Raw genomic sequence first — 24,784 nt, 5'->3', positions numbered from 1 at the left:
TATTAGGGACCTTAAAATGATGATGTTCTAATTCTACCATTCCTTCGTTTGTTAGCTGAAATACTAACAGAGGCATTTCTTATCAACTATTCGTTCATATACAAAAGGCAGAATAAGTGCTTGATTTTCATTCTTTATTTACCAGTTTTCAAAATAATGACTTGATTCACTAGCATCTTCCAGTTCTGACCAATTAGGGTTTATAGGTTTGTTTTATTTAAATTATAAACTAATGGATTTAAAAATATCGGATACATTTCCAGATATTTTTAGTTGATATAATTTGCTCTATAAGGATTATCTATGTTAGGATTAGAAATTAATACAGATTATTTGTTTTATTCTAGTTTGCATTTATGCCGGATCCTCAGTGAAAATAAAAGCCATGATAGTTCGACTTATAGAGGTAAGACTTTTAAAAGTATCATAGGACTTCCCTGGTGGCGCAGTGGTTAAGAATCCTCCTGCCAATGCAGGGGGCATTGGTTTGATCCCTGGTCCGAGAAGATCCCACGTGCCATGGAGCAACTAAGCCCGTGCGCCACAACTACTGAGCCTGCGCTCTAGAGCCCGTGAGCCACAACTACTGAAGCCCGCGCACCCTACCACCCGTGCACCACAACTACTGAGCCCACGTGCCACAACTACTGAAGCCTGCACAGTCTAGGGCCCGCGTGCTGCAACTACTGAGCCTGCGTGCTGTAGCTACTGAAGCCTGCGTGCCTAGAGCCCATGCTCTGCAACAAGAGAAGCCACCACAATGAGAAGCCCGTGCACCCCCATGAAGAGTAGCCCCCTCTTGCCACAGCTAGAGAAAGCCCGTGCGCTGCAACAAAGACCCAACGCAGCCCCAAAAATAAATAAATAAAAGTATCATAGCTATTATTTTTGGCTTGGTCAAAATTAATAAATATCCTGTTTTCTGTTAAATTTTATGAATAAAAGCAAAAGGTCTAAGATATTCACATTATATAAAGCTTTTATATGAATATATTAGAATTGAGATTAAAACTATAGTTATAGTAAGACTATATATCTCTGTGTATGGTTGTCTTTTGACCTGCATAATAGTCATATAATATTGCTTGGCTTTTATAATTGTAACATGGTATATTTACCTACATTTCAGCAGTTGCTAGCTGTAGTAAAACTTATACAGGCTAGGTATCAATCATAAACAGAAGAGAAGAGCTAGCATGGAAAAAAAAAACTATTCTGATCTTTTTTGCACTAGGAAGCTTCCAGAAACTGAGGTTCAGTGTTTTTACTAAAGCTGGTTATGTTTAGGTGGTATCTGGGGATCTTGTTAAAGGTAGTGTCATGGAAAACATTAAAAGGAACGGAGTTGTTTACTACTGCATATCACAAATATGGTTTATTAAGTAAAATGTTATTAAACAGGGTGTAAATTTTTAGTTATGTTAATTTTAAAGGATTTGCTATTTAACTTTCATTAATTTAAAATTAGGTATATGGATTTAGAAAAGGAGGGGCAAAAACAAAAGCAGTAATGCCCAGTAAGTTTAAAGCATTTTCATATGTAGCTTTCATTGGGGATAGAACCCATAACATTTTTTTTTCAAATCTGGAAAAATAATTTATAGTCAATATTCTATTTTAAATAAAAAATTATTAGATAATTTTCTGTAGATAAATTTACTTTTATCAAAAATTAAATATTACCTTAATATGAGAATATATACTTTTTGAAGAACGTTTGGGTTTCTGAATAGAAAGCATTTTTAAACAAATGAGTAAGCCATTTTTCTTTCTGTCATTTGGGTAAGACTTGTTAACATTCCTAGTCCAATCCCCAAAGTTATTTTCCAATCATCCTGCTTTTAAAATTGCATGATCATTCATAAAGATTTCTGAGGTTGATATAATGCCTTCTTTTTTGAATAAGTCAGTTGACTGTCAGAAATGTAAGAGAGTAAAAAAAGATTCCTTTTTAAAAGCATTTGGATAGTTATTTTTTTCACGTTATGTTTAAAACAAGTTTCTAACTTCTCAGTTAACTTGGATCTTGTTTGCGATTGAAACCTTAAGTAGATAAAATAAGAAAAAGAATTCTCAGAAAAACTATAAATAGCGTAACAGGGTGATTACTCTTCCAGTTTTAAATGGGACTGTGTGGATGTTTAATAACTATCAGATTATTGTTAATTTGCATGGTTGTTCTGATTCACGTATGAAACCCCAAATAGTAGGAGTGTGGCCTCATTGGCTCAATTGCAGGTGTTCTCTCTTGCTTGCCCTTGCCTACTTCCTCAACGCATAACACTCTTTGGCTGATATCTGCCAACAATCAAGCTTTGGTCTGAGGGCCCCAGTGGGTAGTCCATGCAGGGAATTGAATGTTGTTTCTTCAGAATTTCCTTCGTCTATCTCAGGAGGATTGAGTTTGGGTGGTGTTCCTTGTGCCCTTTCCCTTTCTGCCTCTCCCTCAAATTGATTTCATTTCAGGCGGGCAGTTTCCCTTGCACACGCTGTTTCTCCTTGTTCTTTTTATAAGTCTCTTCCCCACCTCCCGTAAAATAACATCGTAAGGATGGCTGATAAACATGAGTAGTCTTAGTGATATTCGACATAACCAAGAACTAGTGTCTAAAATGTTCAAATTCCACAAAGAATGTCTAGAAGTCCCTTTTACTTGTGGCTGTTCTTAAAGCTGCTTTTTCTGAAACGTTAGCATTTATTCTTTTCTGTGTAATTATAAGGGTTTTAAGTTTTCCTCCCCACTGTAAATGTAAAGTTTTTCAACTTTAGTGTAGATTTTGCAGGGCTTTGTGGGACTAGCCTTGGTGGTCTTTAAGACACCACTTACTATTTCTGTGGATAAAATACGACAGGACTTCCTAGCCACTTAAATGGGCATTTAAATAACATGTGAATTGGGGACTATCTTTGCTACTTTGTGGATTACATTGTGATTGTTTTTATGTCACTTAGTGTCAGCAAGATGACCTGGGCCATTTGTTCTCTACTTTAATCTCCTTTGATTAAGATTAGAATTCCCTCAGCCCCTGTGAGTCCATATTCTTATGGGAATTTAGTTTATGATGCTCAGCTGTTTTGTGTTTCTAAGAGTGATTGCTTTTTAAAAAATCTTAGTTATCTGGATAACTTCAAATGGCTATTATTTGTTATAAAAGCATTTTATTAATGGAAATTGAAAGCATGAAATTGACCTCATATTCCTACCATACTAACAGAAATTTTTCCTTTGAATTTTAGTTTTTATATAGTTTACTATAAGCATAATGAAGGCATATTTGTGAAAAAGGTAGGATATATTTAATGGATTCTTCATAAGGAATTGGGATAATCTGGCTATATTTCTTTTGTGAATAATTTAATGGACAAATTTATTTCATTGTAAAATACTATTTTCATTGTTTAAAGGGGGATTGATAAAAGTTTTGATTTCTGTTAATGTTCCTTTTTTGTGGCTAGTAGTAGACCAAAGGAGAAGATTTTTAAATATTTGATTTCTCGTTTAAATTTTTATTTTTTGGCCGCGCTGCACAGCTTGTAGGATCTCAGTTTCCCGACCAGGGATTGAACCCCGGCCACAGCAGTGAAAGCACCGAATCCTAACCACTAGAACACCAGGGAACTCCCAAATATTTGATTTCTTAACTTGTTATATTGCCCTGAAAGATTTTTTGATTTATTTCAAAAGTGGATTATAAATTGACTTTATTTTACATTAATGTTTTTAGAGCTACTTGTTTTCCTACTTTTAATGAGAGGAAGGAGATAAAGATTTTAGTGTATGGGACTAAAGAAAAAGGTGGCTGGAAGGAGGTGTTCACCTGACCATTAACTCCTCCCCCCTCCCCAAATTCCTTCTCCAGGAAAGGGGGGCTATGCTAATTAATAGTGAATGAGACTACCGTACATGTGGTTGACAGTTCTCATAGGAGTGATGTTTTATGTGTGTATGTACATATGTAATTATGATCATCCCTTAGTATCTGCAGGGGATTGGTTCCAGGAGCCCCCTCTGATACCAAAATCCAAGGATCCTCAAGTCCCTTATATAAAATGGCATTGTACAGTGACTAAAGTCAGCCCTCCATATCTGTGGATGCAGAACCTATGGATACAGAGGGCTGAATGTATTTTAGTTTGAATTCTGTTGGAAATAGAGGAGAAAATGAGATTTTGGGGAGAAATTTCTCTGACAGTAGGATATGGGTAAAATTAAATTTTATATTTACTGCTATTCTTTATCTGTTGTCAGTGTAGCCCTGCGATTAAATTGACTATAATCTGAATATAGTTAGAAAAATCTGTGAATCTCCTGGCGAGAAGAATGGTTAGTTTATATTCACTTGCTAGAGTTCTATGCAGTCATTAAAAATAATTTCGTAGACTTTGGTAGCACGAGAAAATGCTTTTAAAAGTGTTTGTCAGGTAATCAGAATACCAAATGATGTAAACTATGAATGCAAGTATGTAAAATATGTAGACATATAGAAAAAGATTGGAAGTGCTCAAGCAGTAGTTATGTTATAGTAGTGGAGTCAAGGTTAACTTTTTTCTACTCTTTAAGTATTGTGTTTTTGTGAAAATAAAAGGAAAAAATCTGCTAGAGAAAAGCATTAGAAGTATAGTTTTCTTAATCATTATTGATGTTTATAATAATTCCGAGAAGTAGGAAATACGTAGATCTTCCCCTAGAGAGTCTACCTTTCATGTTCAAGAGACTGTGTCATTATACTCTTTCTTTTATGTTTGACAGATTTCCATCAAGCTCTTTATGAGTTATCATACCATGTCATTAAAGGAAATCTAAAGCATGAACAGGCATCTAATGTTCTTAATGACATTAGTGTAAGTATATATATGTTTTTTAAATTTGATAATTGTTACATATTTCTTTCTGCCTTTGATGCAAGGATTCCTGAAGTGTATAACTTGTGTTTCATTTTATTCAAAATTATAATAGTGAATGTTTTAAGATAATATTGGTAAGCCATTGTTGCTAGACAGAAATATAGGTATTTTAATCTTTTTCTCTGGTTGTGAGTAGAGCAGGAAATATTATGTAAGCTGGGAGGGCAAAAAAAAAAAAAGCTCCTATAAAAAAATAATTTGGTTAGACTGTTCTCCCAGTATAGCATAACAAAGCATTTTCTTTTGTTTGTGGTTATGTTTAGAAATTAAATGTATTTTAAAAATTGAGGATTAAATTATCTTAAATTGAGGTTGTATGATTCTAATGTTCACTTGATGCTAATTTTCATGTTGTTTGTTGTTTGCTTTAGAAAATAATAACTAGATTTTCCCCTAACCTTTAAGTGGTTATTCTGTTTCACTCTTTTATTTATTAGAGAATTTAAGTTAGATTCAGACCAGATACTTTCCATGGTTGTTTGGTATTTGAATTGAAAGATGAACTCTCAAATTGTAAGGGTGTTTATTGTAAAGCAGGAGTTAAGTTTCATTTTATTACAAGTGGTGTATTATTCTATTATTATTAGGCTGGGTTTTATTACACTTGTATAAATAAAATTATCTGCCCAGTTGAGAACAGCTTTCATAATAAGTATTATTGAGGTGGTACCTGGAGTTTCTTGATGTCAGTATGAATTTCCCCTGTGCTGCTTTAAGCTTCTGTGGCCTTTTTCTTTGTATGATTTTTGTGCTTTCCTGAGGATGGTCTTAAGGACTTTCTATGTTTAGTAGTTGTGATTTTTTCCCCCATCATGTTGAGATGTATTTGAGCAGTAGAGGTTCAATATGAGTTTCTCTTTTACCTCTAAACTGTCTCTATCTGATTAGCTTGTGTTGGAGTAGTCTGTTTCTTCAACAACTAATATTCCATGTTTGAAAACTCTTGTCTTGCTCTATTGTTTTGGAGCACTTGCATTCAAGTAGACATAGCCAAATTTCATAGCCCTTAAGAAGAGACTAATGTCTGATCGGCAATTAAGGTTATTTCATTCTGTAAATTGGGCATCAGTATAGGGTTTAGTGTGTTAATGGAATTTGATTCTAATACTTTTCCCATTTATTGAAAATGAATAGTCCAAATGAACTTAATGTGTGTTTTGTTCTTACTTAGCTTCCCTTTCTTTGAGTCCTTAGTGATATATATACTTCTGCAGCTGGATTCTTTGTCGTGGCTAGATTCTCATAGTCCTATATTGCACTGTCCCATATCTTAGCCACAGAAACATATCTTGTCTGTCTCTTACAGCTACCAGTTTTTCCTTTAGAATTATATTTCTTTCCTTTACTCTCTGAAAATAGGCTAATTTTAGGGTTGCTATAGTGCCAGCAAACTAATTGCAATAATTGAACTATGATCCTTACTAATGGAAAATGGCTCTAAAATTGGGTGTGGGAGTGGGAAGTCAGGAGACAAATCTAGGATAAATGCTGAAGTATTCATCCAGAAATGAGGGGAGAGTTTCGGGTCAGTTTCTCCAAAGGCTGCAAACATCAGTGCATAAAGAAAATAAAGATAGATTTTTTGGTAATTATTTTCATCTTCATATTGCATTTTTTAGATTTTTGTTCTGATAATACTATGATTTTTGCATAGATCAGTGTTGACTCAGGCATGAGCACAACATTTAAAGTTTTAGATGAAAAATGTACCATATTTAACAGTCTTGCTTTAGGTAGGTGTAAGGTACTCCAAATTCCAGTGGTTTCTGACATGAAACTTCACTGGAAAAATGTTAACTCATTTGTGTTCTTTATTATTTCCTGAGGTGCTTGTTTTAAGTTTCTTTTTTTTTTTTTAACACAAGTTATTTCATGGTAGACATTTAAACATTTTTTCCAACCATTATCTCCCTCTTAATTTTCTCTATATTATGAAACTTGAAAACTTTTACTATTTGTCAACATAGTGGTATTAGGGTTTTGTTTTTAAGTTTTACTGAAGAGTGTTATTCTGAAACCATAATAATTGCTAGTGTGCTATTCTAGTATTTACTATGAATAATTGTATTTTTTAAAATTAGGAATTTCGTGAGGATATGCCCTCCATTCTTGCTGACGTATTCTGCATATTAGGTAGGTATTAATAAGCCTTTATTTCACCTGTAAAAAGTGTTGTTTGGCAAATTAATGTACTGTGTTAAATAAAATGCTTTCTTTCAAACTAAGGATTTTACAAATGTTTCTACAAATCTAGAATATATTGGTTTTTTTTTACTTTATAGGGAATATATATTATAAGTCAAATGTGAGTACAGTTACTATTTATAAGCTAGCTTTAAATAGTTTTAGTTTATAATTCAAATAGTTTGAGTTTTTCAGAATGTATCTTTATATAAAATTGAGCTAAATTAAGTCATTTCAGGTAAAAAAACCCAGGTTTTCTGAGGTTAAGTTAGTCTGAATTATTCAGATTTTAGTAACCACATAATATTATTCAATGCAGATTATCAATGAATGTCAGAATCTCAAACTCAGGATACTCAAGAGGTATTTACTTTACTATTGTACTCTTCTGATTCTTCTTAATTTTAGAGAGAGCAAGAAGAGCCAAAGTAATCAAAAGTACTTTTGTTTTGAGGATGAGAAGCCAGCTTTGGAAATAGCAACTTCTCTATTTGTCCAGAATAAATAAGAATTCATGCAAGATAAGAAAGGAATATTTCTTTGACTTAGAACAAAAGGTAGTGTCCCTCCATGGGAGGCATGGATTTAAAAAATAATGTATATTACAAATATATTTCTCTGATTTTAAATCTGAATTAAAGTATCTTTGAGCACAGTTTTCCTCATCAGTCTTATGCATTCTGTAACTTTGATCTGTTAGAAAACATTACCAAACATTATAATATTTGCTTTAAAATATGACTTCTCCTCTGAGAGTTTGTCAAGCTGGAATGAATTATTTTAGCTCGTTAATCTTAACTCTTAGAATTAGATAGGTTACTTAAATGTCTTACTGAGAATCCCAAATTTGATTGCAACAAATCTAAATGTCTGGTCCTTGATCCTTCAGGACGTTTAAGATTTTATAACAACAGTAAGGTTGGGAACAAGTCAAAATGTGTGTGGACCGTGAGTGATAAATGAAAAGACCATTGATTGGTGACCGTTATGTCCCCTTTTTGTTTTGTTTTCCTGGCGTAATTATTAATTGTGCCTTCTTTCAATCTTCAAACTATCCTGGTTTAGATGATAAAGTATTTGTTCATGCTATCTATTGGATTGATTGATTTATGCCAACAACAAAAACCTTTTAAGCTTAATTTTTAGAGCAGGCACTAAAGATGTTATATTATGTTACTAATAAATATAACACGAGACAGGTTTCAATTTAGAAAATTGTTTGTTTTTACTATAAATTTTTAAGACTTAAAGAGTGATTTGTAGGTACCATTGTGTGGAAGCTGTTGTTCATTGATAGTGTCAGGAGTACATTTTATATCTTTCTTTGGGTAATCATCAATTATCAGCTTACTAGTAAGTTCTAGTAATTTCTTTTTTTTAATTGACTTATTAGGATATATTTTCCCTTCATAGTTATTTAGTTATATAATATGAATTATTATTACAAGTCATGGCTTTTTACTAGTAACATGAATTCATGAAGATGATGTTTGGTTGCTCTTGGGAAATTTCTTTTAGCCTATCCAGTCCATTTTTACAAGCAAGATTAGGACGGCAAACTTGGAAAGAGAATTTCCCTCACCTGCCCCCTCACTCACGTACCCCCACCCTTGGCAGAAAAAAAATGATCCAAGGGTGACCCCAGACCAAGGTAGGGGAATAGGAGTAAGAACGCGAGCTACCTCTAATAATAATGATGATGATAATTATAATGATGATCACAGTAATAATAATGTAGGTGCCATTTTGGAGCACCTTCTGTATGTTAAGCATTTAATTTCATTTTAATCCTCACAGCAATTTCTGTAAGGTAGAGATATGGATCAGAAAATCAAAGCTCAGAAAAGTGATTTTTCAAGGCCACACAACTAGTATAAGGCAGGGTTTGAACCTGGGTCCTTTTGGTTCTAGAGTCCATGATCTTTCTAGTATATCATGTTCTCTTTCTAATATTTTAACAGTTATAAGAGAAATCAGTGCTGTACTTTCCTGGTTAAGATAACAGTATCCTTTAAAAGATTAATCATGTAAGGGTGAGGGGGCCTGAGAGCTATATTAACCCAAAAGGAGAGTCTGATGTGACTTGATGCACTGATGGGACCTCTGAGCTGGGTTAGGTGGTTGGTGATACTGGGCCTAGAGTTGGAAATGGCTGAGGGCTTTTTAGGAAAATCAGAGGGAAATTAAAGAAAACTTATTAGGTGCTGATTTGGGGTTGAGGAGTCAGAAATAATGAATGAATAATGAATAATGAATGGTTTCATAAGTTAGAACAAAAAGAATAAAGAAAACAGGGAAAGCATAATTGGGATAATAGAGTCCTATATTGATTATTGAGATAGTTTAGCCAAGAAATTTACTGAGGTCCCATTAAGCATTTGCTAACATGGTCAGAACCCAGAGAGTTGTATCTTAATCAGGTCCGATGGCTAAGAGGAGAGTAGACTTTACTTGAAGAGGATGAACCTGCTACCCAAATGCTCTCATCCTGGGGACTTTGGAGGTAGATCTTAGGGACTGTAGGGCCTTTGAGGGTAGATAGATATTGGTTAAAAGAATAGGCCCACTTTAGTCCTGACCCCTCAAGATCAGTATCCTTGAAGTTCTAGGCTGAGGAGGGACCAGAAAACTAGATAATGAGGAGACAACTAGGAGTCCCTGGAAGGGATTGTTGAGATACACGCGGATTAAAAGTCTTATTGATAGATTGAGATTGTACTGCAATTTACATTGTATAAATTACACCCCGAAATTCCCTTAATACGCTTGAGCTGACTGTGTGCTTAGCTGTAGTGGCCAGAATACTGGGAGATGGCACTGTCCGAGAAGGAAAAGTGGAGAAGGGCCAGGAAAATGTGGATGTGTTTAATGGTAGGTCCTCTTCTCTTTTGATTCTTAGTGATGGCAGTAGAAAGTAAACTGAAGCAAAGCAGTTGTAGGATGTCTGTCTGGGGGAGCCCTGGAACTCTTAGAGGGCAATTTTTATTACATCACTAAAATCGGTGCCTTTTTCTATAGCACATTCTAAATATGAATTGACTTTAAAAATAAGGTAATGGTGTGTAATCAGTTAAAACAATAATCCTGAGACCAATTTTGTAATCCTGCTAATCCTGGTTGAAGTTTTTGATGCTTAGCATTTAGAGCTAATTGTTTATTTCCTCTATACTTTAGATCAGAAAATTGACAAATTTTTTGAATAATGTACTGAAACTCAAGGAGGTCTCAGTTTTTAAAAAAAATATTTCAGTAGGAAGAAAATGAAAATCTTGAGTGAAGTTTTGTTTGCTGACTAGAATTGTAATTCAAAATAGGATGTTAAAAATATCTTTTAATACAGTTTTCATAGAGTTGGTGACCAAGTAGCTTGGTTAGAACATGGTACCAAGGTGGCCAAAGTCAAGGGTTTGATCTTCATGAGTAATAGGATCTTTAGTATTAGAAGAGATCTTTGTTGTCACCCAGTTCAGCTTTTTACCTTAGCATCTCTGACATGTGGTTGTTTAAACTTTGCTTGAATGTTTCCCTTTTTTTTTTTTTTGGCCGTGCTGCGTGCTGCGTGGCTTGTGGGATCTTAGTTCCCCAACTAGGGATTGAACCCTGGCCCTTGGCAGTGAAAGCGCCAAGTCCTAACCACTGGACCGCCAGGGAATTCCCAAATGTTTCCATTTTTGAAAACAGTATTTTTTTGAAGCTTTGTTGCTTGCAGTGCCTTAGCACATAGCTCCATAATCAACTTACCATTTTATGGCTATGCCATTGGTCACAAGGTCAGTTTTTCAGCATCAGGAGAAATTATAAATATTTATAAATTATAAGTATTTATAAATCTTTAAGTATTCATATGCACATGAAGGACTGCTTATGCTTACCACAGTTTAAATTTTTTCCCCAAATTCAGAATGAGGCATTTTAAATTTAGCTAGTTTTAAAGAAAACAGGTATCGTATTATAGTTCTGGAGCCTAGAAAAATCAAACTTTCATCTTTCTTTTTCTTTGTCATTATAGATATTGAGACAAATTGTTTAGAAGAAAAAAGCAAGAGAGACTATTTTACACAATTGGTATTAGCATGTTTGGTAAGTTTTAAAAAATACTTTCCATTTCTAAATTTTATGTGGAATGATTGTAATCACAGATAATCATGTTAATGGAGGAGGATATTGACATTCAGTTGACTATTCATTATAAGGTGAGATTTGGGTTTTGAAATGGAATGCTTTGTAAAATTAGACATGCTAATTTTTTTCTACGAAATAGGCATGCTACCATATCACTTAAACTATCTATGCATAGAAAACCTTTGGTGATATTCCTGACCTAGTAAGTTCCTAACTAAGGAACAGGTAAGCATCTATCAAGTGAGTAGAAATGATATGGACAGCTTTTAAACTGAACAATTTTTCATAAACTATTAGGCAAGGAGAAAAAGAATGGAGGTAGTTTAAAAATAATTAATTCTAGAGCTCATCATAATCATTGTCTAGCAAACCATTTTATGTTCATAAATTTAAAACCAAGGCAGAATGCCATTACTCAGACCTGGAAGAATGTCCTTGTCTTTGCTGCAAGGACAGACAATAGAATTTGACTTAAACAGTAGAAACCAAAGAAGGCTGAAATGCTGCATTATCTTAAAGAAAATTCAGTTGACAAACTCAATTTTAATCAGAATTACATCTGTAGTTCTTGTCATTTGTAGGTTGTGTACAGCATGACATATAATTTTTAGTGAATTTTTTAAAAGCTGTATGTTTCAGTACTTGGAGAGTCATCATTTTTGTTAGATTGAAGTTCCAAGCCTTTTAATAAAGTTGTTGATGTATATATATAAGGTGATTTTAATATTCTTATTTGGGGAAATTATTTTGAATATGTTTTAAGGTTGTGAATGCATAGTTGGAATGCTGAGGAGTAAATGGCCTTTAATATTTTTTAATACAGTATTTAGTTTCAGACACAGTTCTAAAGGAACGCTTGGATCCAGAAACATTGGAATCGTTAGGACTTATCAAACAATCACAGCAATTCAATCAAAAGTCAGTTAAAATCAAGACAAAACTCTTGTAAGTACAAGTATTTTTATGTTGCAGATCAAGTACCTGAGCATGTTTTTTAGTTCTCATGTTGAATACTAGAAGTTTCTAAAGGCGTTTTGAAGATTTTTGTTGTTGTTGCTGTTAGCATGTGTCTTGTGTTTTTTCCTTTTAAGAGTAGCCTACGGTTATTGAGTCAGCAGTGAACTTTACCTGTGTGAAACCAATGTTAATTTTTTTCCATGTTAGAAGTTAAAATAATATTCAATGCTTTTATTACTACCAATAAAATAATTTACAACTGTGGCTTTAAGGTATATTCTTGTCAGTGATGGAAATAGTGTTATGTTATTAGCGATATCCTTTCCTTGTGTAATTAACATTGGGGTGTCCCTTAAGAATCACTGTTATTTTCTATCCTAAAAGATAGACAAAGAGGTAAACTTTCAACAACTGTTCTTATGATTGTTTTATATAAGAGAGTAAGAAAATTCATTGAGAAGAATACAATACTCTTATGCAAGCTTGTTAATTGAAATTAATTTTATCTGCTTTATGATGTTTAATTTCAGTTATAAGCAGCAAAAATTTAATTTGTTAAGAGAAGAAAATGAAGGTTATGCCAAGCTGATTGCTGAATTGGGGCAAGATTTATCTGGAAATATTACCAGTGATTTAATCTTAGAAAATATCAAATCTTTAATAGGTAAGACGTATATCTATATATACTATGTGTTGCTAAGATAAATTTTTTTAACTGTTGAAGAATATCCATAAAGACAAAACTAGTGCATTCCCTATAGTTTTTTGTTTTTAAATTAAGAAACGAGAGAAGTGTCTAGCTTGTACTTTTAAGATTATTATCAATAATAAAAAAATTTGGGATGATATTTATAAGAAATCTTTTTGTTACTCTTACCTTCGTGTTTGTATTAGTTTCTGCTCTCTAGTATTTCTATCTTTAATTTTTAAGTATTTTCCAATAATTTTATGGAGGGCAGAAAATAAGTAAGCAAATATGAAACTTTAATAAAATCTTCGGTGAACTCTTGAAATGTGGAGATGTTTAGTTCTTTTGAACTTGATTTTAAAAATACCGAGCAACTTTGATACACATTTTATTTTATCTTTACAACAGTCTGTTAAAGTAAGTGCAGATGTTGTAAAAGTGTAACAAATAGGAAAGTGTTACTTTCCCTACCTTTTAAATAGAATTTCTTTAGCATTGTTCTTTTTATTTGCATTGAGCATTTGGAGGAAATAGTTGGCTTCTATAGAAAGGAGGAATGAATGATAGAAAAATAGGGTACTCCTGATTTTTCAAGAATGGAAAGAATTTTTGCTATTTGTTAGGTGTTGTGCTATCTCAGGGAAGATTTTGCAACACCTAGATGTCTTACGTTTTGAGACCTGTTGGAAAAGTCATATTTCCTGCTTCACTGGTTATATTTTAGAGGATGCTTATGCTCAATTCTCAGTTCTTTCTCTGTTTTTGAAATTTATGGATGAGAAAGAGAGAGGAGGTGTCCCAGTCCTTATCCCCTTTCTCCAGTGGGGACCCAGATAAAACCAGATTTACTACAGTAATTTTTGTTTTTAGCTTAAGCTTTTGGTGGCCAACAGGTATAGAGGTAAGGAGCTTTTAGTTTAAATTTACCCTTTTCTTTGAAGTGAGTCTAGTTCTGGCAGCTGATTTAGTTAGTCTCTTTGCTACTTTCTTCCATTGTCAAATTAACACCAAGACTGGCAGCCCTCTAAGGCTGCAGGTCTCTTGCTTACCTGTGTAGCAGTGACCCATTAAAAAAAAATCCTCCTGTAGGGTTTCCTTTCTGCTCTTTCCAGGGTAGGCTCTACATTTTTCCTGCAGAATTTTGATCTAGTTTGAGATGTTTGTCAGTACTGCCTTGCTATAAGTTTGTCTTTCCTTAATATACTGCCATGTACTCTCTTAAGATGGTATTCCCCACAAAAAAATTCTCTGCTGTATAAGGTTCTCACTTTTTTTTTTTTTTTTTTTTTACTTTATCTGCTTATTTGTTGATATCTCTTATCTGTCCTTGTTTCTTCTATTTTTTTGTCCTTGTGAGTTTATACTTTTTTAGTCCTTTGTTATTTTGGGAACATTTCAAAGAGGGATTTTCTTGAAAGTGTGCTTTTATCTAACTGGGAAAAATGTATGCTGTGTACTTTCTTTTCTTGAACTATGTCCCCACAGAGAACAGGTTATGTTACTGTCTCTGAAGAACAGTGTGACAGTCACAACTGCAAGCTCATAACTCACATGGATATTCCATGAGTATAAACAATTTGATTTCTTGGGCCAAACCTCTGTTCTAGTCCGTCAGGTGTACTGCAAAGCACGCTAGCCCAGAAACACTCAAATGCCACCTCCTCAGTGTAGCCTTATATGGCCACCCCCCACCCCGACACTCCCTGTGGTTCACTGTCTTTCTTCTGAGCACTTAACACCATATAATGTGCACCGTATTTTATGCCACACCCCCACTGGAATGTAAGTAAGTTCCCTGAGGACAAGGGTTTTTGTCTGTTTTGTTTAGTACCTCTAACCTCAGTGCCTGGTACGTAGGTGTTGGATAAATACTCATCAAAAAACGAATGAATGTTTCCCCCTTTCTAGTAGAGTTTATAGTGATTCTTAGCCTCTTTTCCCTGACATGGAGGATTTGAGAAAGTTCATCTTCCTGGCTTAGTGTTTGTTTCTCTTTGGCTAGCTGATTCCCTCCTCCCCCATTGTCTGAGAAAGGAATTTTTCATTGACATTAAAGTTGAGGTTAAGACTTCAATTCCAGTGAGTACTCACTCTTCAAGAGGTAGAATTTATCGGATTCCCCCTCAATGCAGACTTCAGGTAGGCCTTGTCTCATCTGTCCAGAGCAGTTCACTAACATAGCATCCTGCTTTTCATGGCATCTTTGGATGAGTTTCCTCTTGTTTATTCCCATTGCTTTCTCTTTAGGAGCAACCTAGACAGATAATACCTTATACAAAGCTATCTCAGGTCTGATCTCCTTCACCAGCCATTGGCAGAACTAATATCTGGTTTGGGAGGCATGCATTTTTAAAAAAATAAATTTATTTATTTATTTGGCTGCGTTGGGTCTTCGTTGCTGCACGTGGCCTTTCTCTAGTTGTGTCGAGCAGGGGCTACTCTTCGTTGCAGTGCACGGGCTTCTCATTGCGGTGGCTTCTCTTGTTGTGGAGCAAGGGCTCTAGGCTCGCAGGCTTCAGTAGTTGTGGCACGTGGGCTCAGTAGTTGTGGCTTGTGGGCTCTCTAGAGCTCAGGCTCAGTAGTTGTGGCGCGCGGGCTTAGTTGTTCCGTGGCATGTGGGATCTTCCTGGAACAGGACTGGAACCCGTGTTCCCTGCATTGTCAGGCGGATTCTTAACCACTGCGCCACCAGGGAAGTCCCGAGGCATGCATTTTAGATACACTTATATTTCAGGGTACTTGGTCTGATCAGGAGAAATCCTTATTTATCATTCTATAGTTAAAAGGTGGTCATTTGCTCCCTAAAAGATTCTGGCACATCGAAGTGTTTATGTCCTAAATATAATAAACAGTATATCCTATCAGATAGCCTTGGGCTGTTTACTGCAAGAAAGCAAGGAATAGGAACCATTATGAGTCTGCCTGGTGTTTGTCTGACAGTAAGCTTGAAAAACTTAATAGGAATGGATAGTGATTATTAGTCCCTTGAGCTGCCATATCATAGATGCCTCTCAAATGATCCCTGCATCAAGATGGCAAAAAGCATCTTTTAGAAATTAGAGGAAAGGATATCAGAGATGGACTCTTTGGCCGTGCCACGTGGCTTGGGGGATCTTAGTTCCCTGACCAGGGATTGAACCTGGGCCCTCGGCAGTGAAGGCACGGAGTCCTAACCACTGGACTGCCAGGGAATTCCCAAAGATGGACTCCTTTGATTGCTGAACTAAACTGTAAGCACTCTACTCTTCTGAATGCCCTTCAAAAAAGTAATAGCTAGGTATTCTTTTATTTCTTCTAAATTAGTGGTCAGCAAACCTTTTCTGTAAAGGATGAGATAGTAAATATTTTTTTCCTTTGTGGGTCATATGGTTTTTGTTGCAGCTACTCACTTTTGCCATTGTAGTGTGAGAGCAGCCATGGACAACATGTAAATAAATGAGTGTGTCTGTGTTCCAGCACAACTTTATTTACAAACATCGAATGGATTTGACCCATAGGCCATGGTATGCTGATCGCTGCTCTAAATCAGAAGTTCTGGCTAAAAATTAGTCATGGAGCTAGCTTACTTGAGTTTGTTTGTTTGTTTATTTATTTATTTATTTATTTAGCTGGCTGTGCTGGGTCTTAGTTGCGACACGTGGGATCGTTGCCATGTGCAGGATCTTTGTTGTTGTGTGTGGGATCTTTAGTTACGGCATGCGGGCTCTTAGTTGCGGCATGTGGGATCTAGTTCCCTGACCAGGGATCGAACCCAGGCCCCCTGCATTGGGACCGTGGAGTCTTATCCACTGGACCGTCAGGGAAGTTCCGAGTTTGTTTTTGGAGACTGAAAATGGTTCTTCCTGGTTTTGGGTTTAGTGGTCCAGGATCTTTTTGGCCTTGGCTCTCTGATCCTTTCCTTCTCACCCAGAATCAGAGCCCTCTTCACCAAACCTCAGGACCTTCATTTGTCGCCTGGTGTCCAAGATTGTAGATTTGGCTGGAGATGGGGAAGGGTGGGGTGAGAGTCTCTCCTCCTTCAGTCTCACAGGTCCTCTTGGTTGCTTGTTAAGTGACCAGAGAAACATTAAAAACAAAATAAAATCCCAAGTCAAATGATTTTATTCTTTGGTAGATTATGGGACATTTAATCACTTTGACTACATTATCTTGAGTGTACTTAGTATTTTGTCTTTGGATCAGTATGGATATAAGAGCCATTAAGCCTTGAAGCTTCTTATCTTTTTGTCAACTCTCTCCTATCCCTTGGAAAGGGAAACCAGTTGACTGCTTCCTTTCCCTAAGGTTTTGCTTTACTGGAGTTTCTTTACTATACACTAGTTATGAAGAAGTTGTTTATCTCTACTATGAAAAAGAAGACAGCGATTGGTGTTCTCAAGCATAGTTGTTTTTACAATTATACTTTTATTTTGTTGGGTGCATTTCTCTGCATCTTGGCTCTCTGGTTCTTGCCTTGAGATGTGCAGTGTTTTGCAAATACTATTTCTTAGAAATGGTCTAGCATAAGTTATTAGCCTGTTTTAGTCCATTCAGGCTTCTGTAACAAAATACCACAGACTGGGGGGCTTATAGACAACAGAAATGTACTTCTCACGGTTTTGGGGGCTGGAAGTCCAAGATCAGGGTGCCAGAATGGTTGGGTTCTCATGAGGGCCCTCTTCCGGGTTGCAGACTGCTAACTTGTTGTATCCTCACATGGTAGAAGGGGCAACAGAGCTCTCTTTTTAAAGGGCATTAATCTGATTCATGAGGCTATGCTCTTATGACCTATTCACCTTCCAAAAGCCCCACCTCCTAATACCATCACATTGGGCATTAGAATTTCAACATATGAATTTTGGGGGCACAAAAAACATTGAGACCATGGTATAGCCTGTTTCTAAAGTAATTCTACATGCCAGAGCCAGATCATGTCCTTTTGTTCAAAACATGGTTTTTCTTTGTCTTGTAAGGTTTATTCTGTCAGGAACATGATGGTTGACGCTATCATTCTGTTTTCTTGTCTGAAATGTACAGGCTGGACATCTCTTCCAGTCATGTTTACAATATTACCTTGGCCTTTTTGTTTCTGTTAAGAATCTCAATTTGACCTATTCTTAAAAGAACCATTGTCACTTTTATCATATTTTTGGCCTCTAGTTGCAATTACTTGCTCTAATATACTGGCCATCTTGTCCATCTTTGGGGAGCCTTCAGTTACTTTTCAGTGCATTTTTTCAAAGATGTATCATCCAAAAGGTGTGAACTCTCCTCAAGGGTAGGGAAGGCATTTTATTAATCTCTGTATCACAAGCACCTGGCACATAGTGGGTAGTTATTTAATGTTTATTTAAATGAAGGAATGAATCCATGGCCATTACAGGTCCACCATTTAAAAATGTTTCCGCTTCCGATATGATTCCCTGTTTGTTCCTCAAAAGGCATGTGTGTGTGTATATTCCTTAATGTAGCTGGTGGTAGAGGTAGGGAGCTAGGCTTATGATCTATCTCAAGATCACATGACTGTTGATGCTTGGGCTGGATAAAAGCCTTTTTTAAGATGTTTGAGCACAAGAGTGTCTGTTCTACCACAGCTGCCATTAGAAAAAAATTATTTTGGACATTTCAGGCTTACTTATTGTTCCTAAAATCTTGTATGTGAAATAGCTTAACTGTTATTTAGCAAATCTCTAAGGTTTTAAAAATGGTTTTCTAAGTCCTTGGTTTGGCTACTTTTTCCATATTATGTAGCATAGGTCATTCCAGCTGATTGGACTAACTTATGGCACCTGAGACATATAATAGAAAATTCCTAAGCCAGTTTTTCTTTTGTGAAAGATACAAAGGTTGTTATCTATTATAAATAAAAGTTGCATCCCTTTTGTGTAGGTTACTACCTTAAATTGCCTCTAGAAAGAAACTGGTAGTTAGTTGACTGTACAGATCACTGTTAAAATAGCCTTCATGGAATAATACTGTTTAAACAAAACATAATGTCAACGGTTCATATTGTAGCACATTGAAAATATAAACTTTAAAGCAATGTAAATGAAACACATTTCCATGTAACATGTTGCTGTTCTAGTCCTTATTCACAAGTTTTGTGGATGTAGCATAATGGGTAATTATAAGCCAGCCATTTTTTCAAAAGTATATTCAATGTATCTTTTGTCCTCTCTGACAGAGTAGAGCATTATTCATTTTTATTTAGTTGATTGAACTTTTATATTTAATAAATATAGGAGCAGTTATAAGGTTGGAGAATTTGCTAGATCTTCCATAATCTGTTGTCAGTGCCTTTTTTTTTTCCAGCTTTATCTAGGCATAATTGATATACAATAAAATGTGCATGTTTGAAGTGTACAGTTTGAGTTTTAACACATGTATACACCTGTGAAAACATCACCACAATCTAGATAATGCACATTTCTATCACTCCCCACCCCCGACCCAGTTTCCTCTTGCCCCTTTGTATTTCATTCCCCCCCCGTACTTCCTCTTTTCTCCTCCCCAGGTAATCAGTGATCTGCGTTCTAAACTATAGATTAGTTTGCATTTTCTATAATTCTTTTATAAATGGAATCATATAGTGAGTTTTTTTTTTTTTTGGTCTGGCTCATTTCATTCAGCATAATTATTTTGTAATTCATCCATGTTGTTGCTTGTATTGGTAGTTCTTTCCTTGTTATTGTTGAGTAGTATTCCACTGTATATTCTACAATTATACTGTACTACAGTTTGTTTATCCATTCACATGTTGATGGATATTTCAGAGTGTCCTATTATAAATAAAGCTGCTGTGAATATTTGTGTACAAGTCTTTGTATGGACATAGACATTTTTTCTCTTGGGGTAAATACCTAGGAATGAAATGGCTGGGTCATATGGTAGGTGTTAAGTTTAACTTTTAAGGAAACTGCCAATTTTACAAAGCAGTCGTACTGTTTTACATTTTATATTTCCACCAGCAGCATTTAAAAATTCCAGTTGCTATTTTGGAGTCACTTGTACATTCATAAGCCATACTTTTTGGGGGTGCAAGGACAGGCAAAAATATTTAGAAGTTTTCTTCCCAGAACTTTAGATAAACATCTCTTTGGAGAATTTATGAAAGTCTGGAGCTCTTTTCAGTAAGAGATGATCACTGTGTTGGTCCTTTCTTTCCTTAGTATGAGAGAAATGGAAGAAAATGTATTCTTAACTTTGCGTTTCATAAAAAGAGGAAAGAAATACTTCTTGTATTTGGAGAGTTTGGTTTTCTAAGTGATTGCTAAGATACTGCAAATTAGACATTAGTTTTATAGCATTTAATATACTTAAGTGTGGAGATAATAGAAGTAACTCTGGAAATCATTAATAGGATATATAAGAATTTTCTTTGAAAAATCCTCTAAGTCATCCATAAGGTATAGTGTTTAGACCTAACATCTCTCCCTAAGTTAACACAGTTGTTCTTTTTCCTCCAGCGTTAGAAGAAATCAGTGTTTATTTGCTTGCCCCAGATGAAGTGGTTAGCTTGCATTTAGGGACTATGCCTAATGAAAAATACGTAATTAAAAATACTAGAATTCCATTCAGCTTGATGCACAAGGCATGAGGGAACTGATATAAACTGAGGGAACAGCCGATTGATATGCTCACTCTGGGTCATAAGCATACATTATATTGAGAGGAATGGTGGGTGGAATTGACTATATCATTTAAATTCTCTCTTGTTTATTTTGCTATGTGTAAATGGTTGCATTCTCAAATTAAATGCACATGTGATGTGACTGTGCTATAATATAATTATGGTAACAGCTGAAGCTGAATGCAAATAGAGGTAATAATGTATTAAGAGTAGGGTGGCTGATAGGAATGTTTATTAAATTCATGTCTATTGGCCCTTTTTAGCTTACCCTAGGAGATTAGCAAGGATAAGTAGCCATCGGTACCTATTAAGTGCTTCTTTCCCTTCCCTTTCCTGCTATACGTAGATTGTTTTCTTCCTTCTCTGTTTGCTTGTGTTTTGTCCCCAACTCCTTGTATTCTCATCTCTTTAGTATTAGCAGTATACCTGTTTTCCTTTAGAGTGCTGCCCAAAACTATGAATGTACAATTACATTTTGTAGTTTTGTTGTATATGTAAGATAAACTAAAAAATGATTATAAAAATCATGCTCTACTTTCATGAACCTGAACTTTTAACTCATTTGTCAACATTCCAAACACTTCTGCATAAAACATAAAAAAACCTTTAGTTGCCTAACTTGTAAGATGTATTGTTTGATTTTCATATTTTGCTAAGAATTAAAAATGTGAATCTCTTTCACTAGCGTGAGTAATCAAGAACTGATGAGATGATGTGGCATAGAAGAAATTTCACTTGACTTAGTGTCACAGGTCCTGGGCTCCAGCCTAAGCCCTGTCATTAACCCACTTTGCAATCCTGGGCAAGTCATATTTCTCATCTGTAACATGTGGGGAGTAGCCGTGATGACCTTGAAAATTATGAAGATTTCCCTCTGGGGCAGGGGAAGCAAACTTGTAAAAGAAGTTGTTTTTAAAAACATTTTTATTTTATGTATGTTGTCCCTGAAGGTTAATGGCTTTTCTAGAAATTATGTATAATCACTTTTGAATTTGTGTATATCTCATCTGTTGCAGGATGCTTTAATCTGGATCCCAATAGAGTTCTGGATGTCATTTTAGAAGTGTTTGAATGCAGGCCAGAACACGATGACTTCTTTATATCTTTATTAGAATCTTACATGAGTATGTGTGAACCGCAAACACTGTGTCATATTCTTGGGTTCAAATTCAAGTTTTACCAGGTAAAGAAAAATATGTGTGTGTGTGTGTGTGTGTGTGTGTTTATGTGTGTATGTATGTTAATTTTGTGATTTTATATGTAAAATTTAATTTGAATTTTATTTCTTAATGACTGGTTTCAGCTCAGCCATTCTAGCAGAGGGGATAGAAAAAACTACATTAGTGGTATGAATGATGTGATGTGAAAGCCTAGAAGAAAGCATAATACATTTTTGCCTTGAGAGAGATGGAGTCAGGGAAGACTTCACAGATAGAACCTTTTTTAAACCTGGTCCTTGAAGGATGAGTAGGTGTTTGTTGAGAGTTGTCTGTGCAGAAGTAACAAATAGTGTGTCAGTGAAGACGTGGCAGTATGAATGTACGTAACATATTGAAGAAATGGTACATAGTCTCATGTGGCTGGATAGTAAGATGTGGGGAAAAGAAGGGACAGGAAGTGAAGTTGGAAAGGTTGGCACAACTTTAGATTGTCAAGGGCCTTGAACACTGTGTTGAGTTAGAATTTTATTGTACAGGTAGTTACCATTGGAATTTTTTATGGATGTGAATAAATTCTTGAGGCATATCTTACATCATTTTTCACTTAAACCACTACAGTAGTTATCTTGCAGATCTATGCCTCTGATTATTTCTCTTTCAATCCACCTTTCATATTATTACTACTGTTACATTCTGAAAGAGATCTAATTGACTCACTGCTTAAAAACCTTTGCCTGCAGGATGAAATTCAGACTTCTAAATGTGGCAGAAAAGGCTCTTCACCATCTAGCCCCATTCTTTCTTTCTAGCCTCATCTTTAATGATTTTTTCCCTCAAACCTCATATTCTAGTCATATTCAATTACTAGCCATTTCCTGAACTTAGGTAGGGGCATTGCTATGTTTGGACCTCTGTTTACATACAGTTCTTTATAACTAGAAAACTGTTCTTACCCACCCCCTCTCGCCTATCTTTTCTTCATCTTGTAAACTCTTATTTATTCTTTAAGATCAAGTGCTACTTGCGCTATAAAGTTTTGGTGGGCACTTCACCCATGCATAATTAGTCACTTCTTAAACTCTGTTCTCATAAAACTTGACACAGGCTTCTAGCACTTATCAGGTTATATTAGAATAAACCATGTCTGTCTCCTTTGCTAGGTTGTTAGTCATTTAGGATGGTCTATATTTTACTAATTTCTCTGGATTAATTTATTGCTTAGCCTATAGTAAATGTTCACTAATTACTACAAATGAGTGATCTATGTTTTAGGAAGATAACTCTCTGGATAGCATGGAGGATTTTAACGTAATAAGGCCTCTGTTGCCTTTTTGGTATAGCTTTCCTAATTTGTCTACCTGCCTGGGATATTCAACTAGTCAAGAAATACTCATTTATTGAGTTTTTAGGGTATGTTGTTGCTTTGCTAAGCACTGAGGATACTCTGGTAAAGAGTGTCTATTCCTGTCCTCTGGAGCTCAAGTTCAGCATAGTAAGACAGTTTTCTTTTAGGATTCTCAAATATATACCACCTACTGCCTTTGCTTATCTTCAGTTTTCCATTTCTCTGGAATGCTCCAGAAGAGAAATTAGATTAGAACTAAAAGCATGTAGCTTTTTGATACCAAACAAGATGAATGGCAAGGTTTTGGGGCAAGAGCATTTCACCTTTGTTCAAAAATTAGTGATGGCAGACGTTCCTATTCCTACCAGTAGCCAGGGAGTCCACTCTTAGTACAGAGAAAGAGAAGTTCAAGTGTTTCATCACATTTTAAGAGGCACCTTGATTGCTTTGGGTTTGAGAACATGAAGCCAACTGCTGAAGTGACAGGGTAGCTGAAATTTAACTTGGGCATGATTAATTAGAATATAGGTTAGGGCTTTGGAGACTGAGGGTTTCAGAGCATATTGCAGTGAATATGGATGACCTACTGCTTCATATCAAGTATTGTTGAATGTGAGTTTCAGAATTAAAAATTTTTATATGAAAATATTCCTCATAATGGTAACACTTTTTGAGCTGAATTAAAATACCCATGGGGGTTGACCAATGTTAGGATGATCGTTTTTTTAGTAGATCATGGGGCCTTTGTCTTATATGAGAAATACCCAACCAAGAAACATTTGATTTAGAAATCACCTATTATTGGAAAGAGTAACCCTTGTATTGCTCTGTATAGCACCATTCCCTTATTTCTATTGCCTGAGCTATCTTGTTTTGAGAATCTGCAGTCTTAAGGACCACTGCGGGCAGGGGAAGAAATGTCAGGGATTTTAGATAATTTGTGGTCTTGGGAGGTAAAGTAGGAAAAGCCATGAAAATAAAAAACTGCTTAGGGCATGTAACCTGGGAAATTGGCTCCTAGGCGTGTATGCTTACCCTGTGTATTGGTCCCTTGCCTAACTCCACTCCCCCCTCCCCCCTCCCCATCACTACCTGAAAATGTTTACTCCCACTGACCATAACCCATGTTTTCACCAGTTGGAAATTATTTGGATTAACAGGCTTCTTTTAATTTTTTTCCTTAATGCTTAGGACTTCTAGGCAAAGGTAATTATTTCTGCTATGAAGTCAGTGAGAGTGATTTTAATTCTGGTTTCAACCTGGGGTCAGCTATACTGGATGTTTTGACTTGGAAGGGTGGTACGGATGTAAACAGTTTTAGGGCACATGACCAATTTGGAAAATTGGGCTGGTACGTCTGTTTGATTCTCCTAACAGGGATTGCTACAATAGAGGGTTTAGGGATAGCATGAAGGTCAGCACAAAGGGCAGGAAGAAAGGAGTACTAGAAAGTATGAGGGTATTGAAAGACAAACTTGGCTGGAGTTGTCTTGCCACAGGAAAGAGGAAGGAGATGATGACTCTCACCCTTGATTTCTGGATTCAAAACACAGTAATAGTAGTAATAGTACCATGGTCAGGCACCGTTATAACCCAAAATTTATTCATTTAAGAAATATTGACTGAGTACCTCTTATGTGCCAGGTAGAGTGTTGTGGGTAGGAATCAGGAATTCAGTTTTGGGCATGTTAAGTTTGAGATACCTGTTAAAGATTTAGATATCCAAGTGGAGATGTTGAGTAAATAACTGGATATTTGTTTTTTTTTTTTTTGTAAACTTATTTATTTGTTTATTTTAGTTTTGGCTGCATTGG

The 24,784-nt window shown here is 35.5% G+C and overlaps 1 protein-coding gene across 8 annotated transcripts in view; it reads left to right on the top strand.

The window, feature by feature from the left end:
* THOC2 (THO complex 2) overlaps positions 1-24,784 on the top strand; it is a 102,703-nt gene that overhangs the window by 14,034 nt on the left and 63,885 nt on the right. For 4 of the 8 annotated variants that reach the window (XM_036839251.1, XM_036839253.1, XM_036839252.1 and 1 more), the window contains exons 2-9: positions 348-406; positions 4,751-4,842; positions 6,987-7,038; positions 9,877-9,960; positions 11,099-11,169; positions 12,035-12,156; positions 12,699-12,832; positions 21,482-21,648. In XM_036839251.1, the coding sequence (XP_036695146.1) occupies positions 348-406; positions 4,751-4,842; positions 6,987-7,038; positions 9,877-9,960; positions 11,099-11,169; positions 12,035-12,156; positions 12,699-12,832; positions 21,482-21,648 (781 nt within the window). The remainder of the gene's footprint in view (positions 1-347; positions 407-4,750; positions 4,843-6,986; positions 7,039-9,876; positions 9,961-11,098; positions 11,170-12,034; positions 12,157-12,698; positions 12,833-21,481; positions 21,649-24,784) is intronic. The other 4 variants (XM_036839257.1, XM_036839256.1, XM_036839254.1 and 1 more) reach the window with 1 other exon arrangement.

This window comes from Balaenoptera musculus, chromosome X, assembly GCF_009873245.2.
Source record: "Balaenoptera musculus isolate JJ_BM4_2016_0621 chromosome X, mBalMus1.pri.v3, whole genome shotgun sequence".
Lineage (NCBI taxonomy): Eukaryota > Metazoa > Chordata > Mammalia > Artiodactyla > Balaenopteridae > Balaenoptera > Balaenoptera musculus.
Note: the sequence above shows the minus strand (reverse complement) of the source record. Positions and strands in the feature narration are given on the sequence as shown.